Here is a 5,643-nt window from a genome sequence, read left to right as displayed (position 1 = left end):
TATTACCTCTTTATGCTCTCTTCCTCTCCTTCTTATAATAGTATTTGTCCCCTCTCCCTCTCATGCCCTCTTTGTGTGTAATATAATATTCTATTTTCTTATTCACTCAAGTTTCAAGTCCCCTGGTATTCACCCCCTCTTTCCCATCCCCCATGCCATCTTAGATTATTTAGTGTTCCACCCTCACCCTGTGAATTATTCTTCTGATTACTATAATAGTGAATATTATAATAGTGAATAGAGTTCACTACAGAGAATTATACATAACATTTCTCTACATAGGAATACAGATAATTAGATCTCACTGAGGCCCTTAAAAAGGCAAATTTAAAAATTATAAATTTTCTTTCTTTCCCTTCTGTGTCTTATTTACCTTTTCATGTTTCTCTTGATTTTTGTGGTTGGATATCAAACTTTCCATTTAGCCCTGGTCTTTTCTGTGCAAATACCTGGAATTCTTCAATTTTGTTGAATGCCCATGTTTTCCCCTTGAAATATGTAGTCAATTTTGATGGGGAGTTGATCCGTGGTTGCAGGCCCAGCTCTCTTGCCTTTCTTAATATCGTATTCCAAGCCTTGCGATCTTTTAGCATAGAGGCTGCCAGATCCTGTGTGATCCTGATTGGTGCTTCTTGATATTTGAATTGTTTCTTTCTGGCTTCTTGTAAGATTTTTTCTTTTGCTTGGAAACTCTTGAATTTGGCAATGATATTTCTGTGTGTTTTCTTTTCTAAGTCGAGTGTCGAGGGTGATCTATGAATCCTTTCAATGTCTATATTGCCCTCTTGTTGTAGGACTTCAGGGCAATTTTGCTGAATTATTTCTGTTAGTATGGAGTCCAGGTTTCTATTAATTTCTGGTTTTTCTGGAAGACCAATGATTCTCAAATTGTCTCTTCTAGACTGGTTTTCTTGGTCTGTCTCTCTCATTGAGATATTTCATTTTTCCTTCTATTTTTTCAGTCTTTTGACTTTGTTTTATTTGTTCTTGTTGTCTTGAGATATCATTAACTTATACTTGCTCAATTCTAGCCTTTAGGGATTGATTTTCAGCTATAATCTTTCGGTTTTCGGCCATAATCTTCTGGTTTTCGGCCATAATCTTCTGGTATTCCTTTTCAATCTGGTCATTTCTGGTGTTCAATTTGCTTATCAGTTCATTTGGTTTCTGAGCCTCACTTTCCAATTGCAAGATTCTACCTTTTAAACAGTTATTTTCTTGCCAGATCTCTTCCATTTTCCTCAAAATTTCAGTTTTGAACTCTTCCATAGCTTGTGAGGAGTTTTCCTTATTTGAGGAGGGTCCGGATGCTTGTTTGTTCTCCTCTTCTGTTTGCTCGGTTGTCTGGATTTTCTCTGTGTAAAAGTTGCTGAGTGTTAAAGACTTCTTTTTCTTGTTGTTATTCTTTCTCTTCTGAGCTGCCTGAGACTGTGTAGCCATCATTAGCCCAGTAGTTTCTCAGATTTATCCTCGCGCTCAGGGTCTGTCCGCGGTCTATTGGCTCCTGAGGTCTGAGTTCTGTTTTTTTCCAAAGTCAAGCCCCCTGGTGGACCCCCTTGCTTGATCCTCTGCAGGAGGTTCCTTTACAAGTCTCAGGTCGCTGCTTCCACAGTCGTATACCCGTCCACGCTGGTTCCCCACTCAGGGTTTCAGAGCTTATTTCCTGGCTGTGTCTGCCTCCACCCACGCCTCCGCCCGTGCCTGTGCTCTGAGCCTGCGTTCTGAGTTGGAGTTCTGCGCCCTGCGTCCACTCTCTGCTCCCGCGCTCAGATTTCGTGTGCGTTTTTTGGCTTATTGGGGTCCTAAATCTTGCTGTTCTCAGGAACAGGCCCCGGAGCTGCCAATGACTCGATGGGTGCCCCAAACTTGCTCTATTTCTTTTTAGCTGGCTTCGGCGCTATAGGTGTTGTGTGTGGAGGGGTTGGGGGTGGGGTGGTTGCTCAACCTGCGATTTAGTGAGAGCTGTTTCACCCCTTTATAGCATGGAAATGCCTCGATTCCACGTACCTTCCACGCTGTGCCCTGTTGTGGGGTTCCTCCATTCGTCTGGACTTGTTTTTATGTCCCCTTGAGGAGTTTTGTGTGTTTCGGTCAGGAGAGGTTAAGAGCTGCCTCTTACTCTGCTGCCATCTTAACCCGGAACTCAAAGATTTCTTTTTCTTGTTAATCTTTCTCGTCCGAGCTTCCTGATTCTGGGTAGCCATTGTTATCCCAGCAGCTTCTCAGCTTTATCCTCGCGCTCAGGGTCTGTCTGTAGTCTTTTTGGTCCTGAGGTCTGAGTTCTGGTTTTTCTCAAGGTCAAGCCCCCAGGTGGACCCCCTCACTTGGTCCTCTGCTGGAGGTTTCTTTACAAGTCTCAGGGCGCTGCTTCCACAGTCGTATACCCGTCTGAGCTGGTTCCCCACTGTGTTTGCCTCCACCTGTGCTCTGTGCCCGTGCTCTGCACCCGTGCTCAGAGTTCGTGTGCGTTCTTTAGCTTTTTAAGGTCCTAAATCTTGCTGCTCTCAGGAACAGGCCCTGGATCTGCCAATGACTCAATGGGTGCCCCAAACTTGCTCTATTTCTTTTTAGCTGGCTTTGGCATTATAGGTGGTGTGAGGAGGGGGTTGGGGGGGGTTGCTCAGCCCACGATTTAGTGAGAGCTGTTTCACCCCTTTATAGCATGGAAATGTCCCCATTCCACGTACCTTCCACACTGCGCCCTGTTGTGGGGTCCCTCCGTTCAACTGGGTTTGTTTTTATGTCTCCTTGAGGAGTCTTGTGTGTTTCAGTCAGGAGAGGTTAAGAGCTGCTTAAACAGAGTAAACTCTGCTGCCATCTTAACCTGGAACTGCTCCCTTCCACCTTATTTTTACCCTTTGATCTTACTGATTCTCTCTCCTTTCATTCTGTTCCTCTTCACAAATATTTTGCTTCTAATTGCCACCTGCAATTTTCCCCTCTATTCTATTATACTTTCTTATCTTATTCCCCTCTTACTTTTGTGTAACATAAGGTAGCATTCTATTATAGAATATGGTTGTTATTCCTACTTTTAGCTCATTCTGATGAGGATAAGTTTTAAGCATTACCTGTTGGCTCTCTTGTCCTCCCCTCTAGTGTGATAGTTTTTTTTTTTGTTGTTGTTGTTATTTTTTGGTGCCTCTAAGTGAGATAACTTACCCCTTTCTACTTCTTCTTTCTCATTTCTCTAATGTAATACTCTTTTCACCCCTTTATTTTTTTGCATATCATACCATCTCAATCAACTTACTCCCACACTATGTATACACGCTTTCTAACTGTTCTAATAATGATAAAAATGTTAACAGTTACAAATATCATTTTTCTATGTAGTAATATAAATAGTTTGACCTCATTGAATCCCTTAAATTTTCTCTTTTTATTTACCTTTTTTTTTGAGTCTTTTATTTGAATATCAACTTTTCTTTTTAGATCTGCTATTTTCATTAGGAATATTCAGAAATATACTTTTTTATTAAATCACCACTTTTCCCCCTGAAAAAAATATACCTTGTGCTGGAGTTCTGGTGCTCATTGCAGGCTCTTGCCCTTCCCTTACGTTGTACCCATGAGGTGTCCCACAAACTGCCCTGCACTGCGGTTGGGGACCTTACCTTGGATTTGGGCAGTCTCTAGGCCTCACTCTGGGCTTACACAAGCCAGATACACTGTTAATAGCCCTTTGCAAAGGCTTGTGCTAGGGCTGTTGGATTACACAGTGTCTGGAGATCTCAAAGAGGCCGAGGTTCAGAATCTGGGGCACTGCAGTGTGGTAGTGGAGCTTGCTGTTGGCTTGCACAGGTATTCCTCAGTGGGGCTTTGTAGTGAGTACTGTGTAGCCTGGCTGTGGGCTTTGGGTCCCCTCTTACCCCAGTGAACCAGTCTCTCTCTGCCTACCTTTGTTGTAGATAAATTAACAAATTTACTACTTTATTAATTTATCTACAACACCTTCCAAGTTGCTTTCTGACAAATAATTGCTTCACTTCATCCCTTTGTTCATCTCTCTAGTTTTTGTTTTCAAGCATTATTTTCAGGTTGATTGGAAGGATTCTCAGAGAGGTTCATGCTTTCTCTGCCTCTGCTCTACCATTTTGGCCCTGCCTCCAAACCATGTCTTTTCTATGATGTGCAGCCTTTGGATTATGGCCAACCTTTGAGGAAGGAGAACTTCACAGTGTTGGTCATAGATGTTGGGGCTGCCGCTATCATCAGTGTATATAACCACTAGTAATCTCTAGGTGCCTTTTTTGTTCCTACTGCTATAGATGAGCTGCCCAGCAGACTTGAGGCCTTCCTCTGGAAAGACAACTTAATTTAGTTGAAGTGCATCTTTAAAACTTAAGAAATATCACTTATTCTTAACCGTTTGGGGAAAACAGAAAAAAAAAATATGAAATAATACCCCTGACAACACAGGCTAACAGCTCTGCAGAACTTTTAACTTTACAGAGTGCTTTACAAACATCTAATTTGATCTTTGCAGCAATCCTGCCATGGCGGTAGCAGAGTGTACTATGATGCCCAATTTGAAAAAGATGAAATAGTTCAAAAAACTTACTCAGTGTTAAATAGTTACTAAATGGCCCAAGTCCTCTGATAGGAAATCATCTGTTCTTTCCATTATAATTCCCTGTTATAGTCAATAGGAGACAAGATTTGTGAAAAAGAAGGAAAAAAGGAAGAATAAGAAAGAAGAGAAACAGGAATAGAGAAACGTACACAAGAAGATAGAGAAGAGAAACAGAGACACGATCGTTTTATAGAGTTCCCAGGCCAGCCATCCCAAAGCAGTTTCAGATGAATCCAGAAGGAAGTTACAGATGGATAGGAAATGGAGCAGAGAAGGCCACAAGGAAGAAAAATACCACTTAAGAATGGGATTAGGCAGAGCAAGTGAAGGTAACTCAATAGATACAGAAGGCATGGAAGAGAGATGTTAGAGAATTTTAAAAGGATCCGTTTTTATGATCAGCCAGCACTGTATTAGGCACTACAGATGCAAATACAAGGAATGAAATAGCCCATCAGGGGAGACAAAACACACACACACACACACACACACACACACACACACACACAGACACACACCCCGGTACAGGCAGGATTCACACAAGATAATGAAGCACAAAGTAATTTGAGAGAGAAGGAAAGAGAGGATGTTCACTTGGGGAGAGCAGCAAAACCTTCCATGGAAGGGGTGCAAGAAGAGAGGGAAGCTGGGAGGCAGAAGTGAGGGCCGAGGGAGTTCCAGGCATGGGGGACCAGCGGCTAACAGACAGACACGGAGACAGGAGTAGTTGTTGTAAGAATAGAGAGAAGGCCAGTTTGGCAGGATTGCAGGTGCAGAAAGAAGGAATAAGAGGCAATGAATCTGGGCAGGCAGAGCATGGAGCCAGGTTGCAAAGGACTTTAAAAGTTAAAAAGAGGAATTTATATTTGATCCCAGAGGCAACTGGGAGCTTCTAAGACCTAGTGTAAGTAGAACGTGCTTTGACCAGTAACCCAGGGAAGTCCAAGGGGCACCGATAGCATTCTTTAGGTGTTGGGGAGGAAGCTGAAGCTCAGATTCCTCTCATAGGCACATACACATGGCAAATATCTGGTCTGGAGTTCAAACTCAGGACTTTTGGCCCCAAG

At 42.6% G+C, this 5,643-nt stretch overlaps 1 protein-coding gene across 1 annotated transcript in view; it reads left to right on the top strand.

The window, feature by feature from the left end:
- The window catches only part of ZBBX (zinc finger B-box domain containing), a 127,254-nt gene extending 123,374 nt beyond the window's left edge, over positions 1-3,880 (top strand). The window contains exon 18 of the mRNA XM_044669540.1: positions 3,705-3,880. Within this exon, the coding sequence (XP_044525475.1) occupies positions 3,705-3,880 (176 nt within the window). The remainder of the gene's footprint in view (positions 1-3,704) is intronic.
- Positions 3,881-5,643: the final 1,763 nt, after the last annotated feature.

The sequence above is a fragment of the Gracilinanus agilis genome, chromosome 3 (genome assembly GCF_016433145.1).
Source record: "Gracilinanus agilis isolate LMUSP501 chromosome 3, AgileGrace, whole genome shotgun sequence".
NCBI classification, from domain to species: domain Eukaryota; kingdom Metazoa; phylum Chordata; class Mammalia; order Didelphimorphia; family Didelphidae; genus Gracilinanus; species Gracilinanus agilis.
Note: the sequence above shows the minus strand (reverse complement) of the source record. Positions and strands in the feature narration are given on the sequence as shown.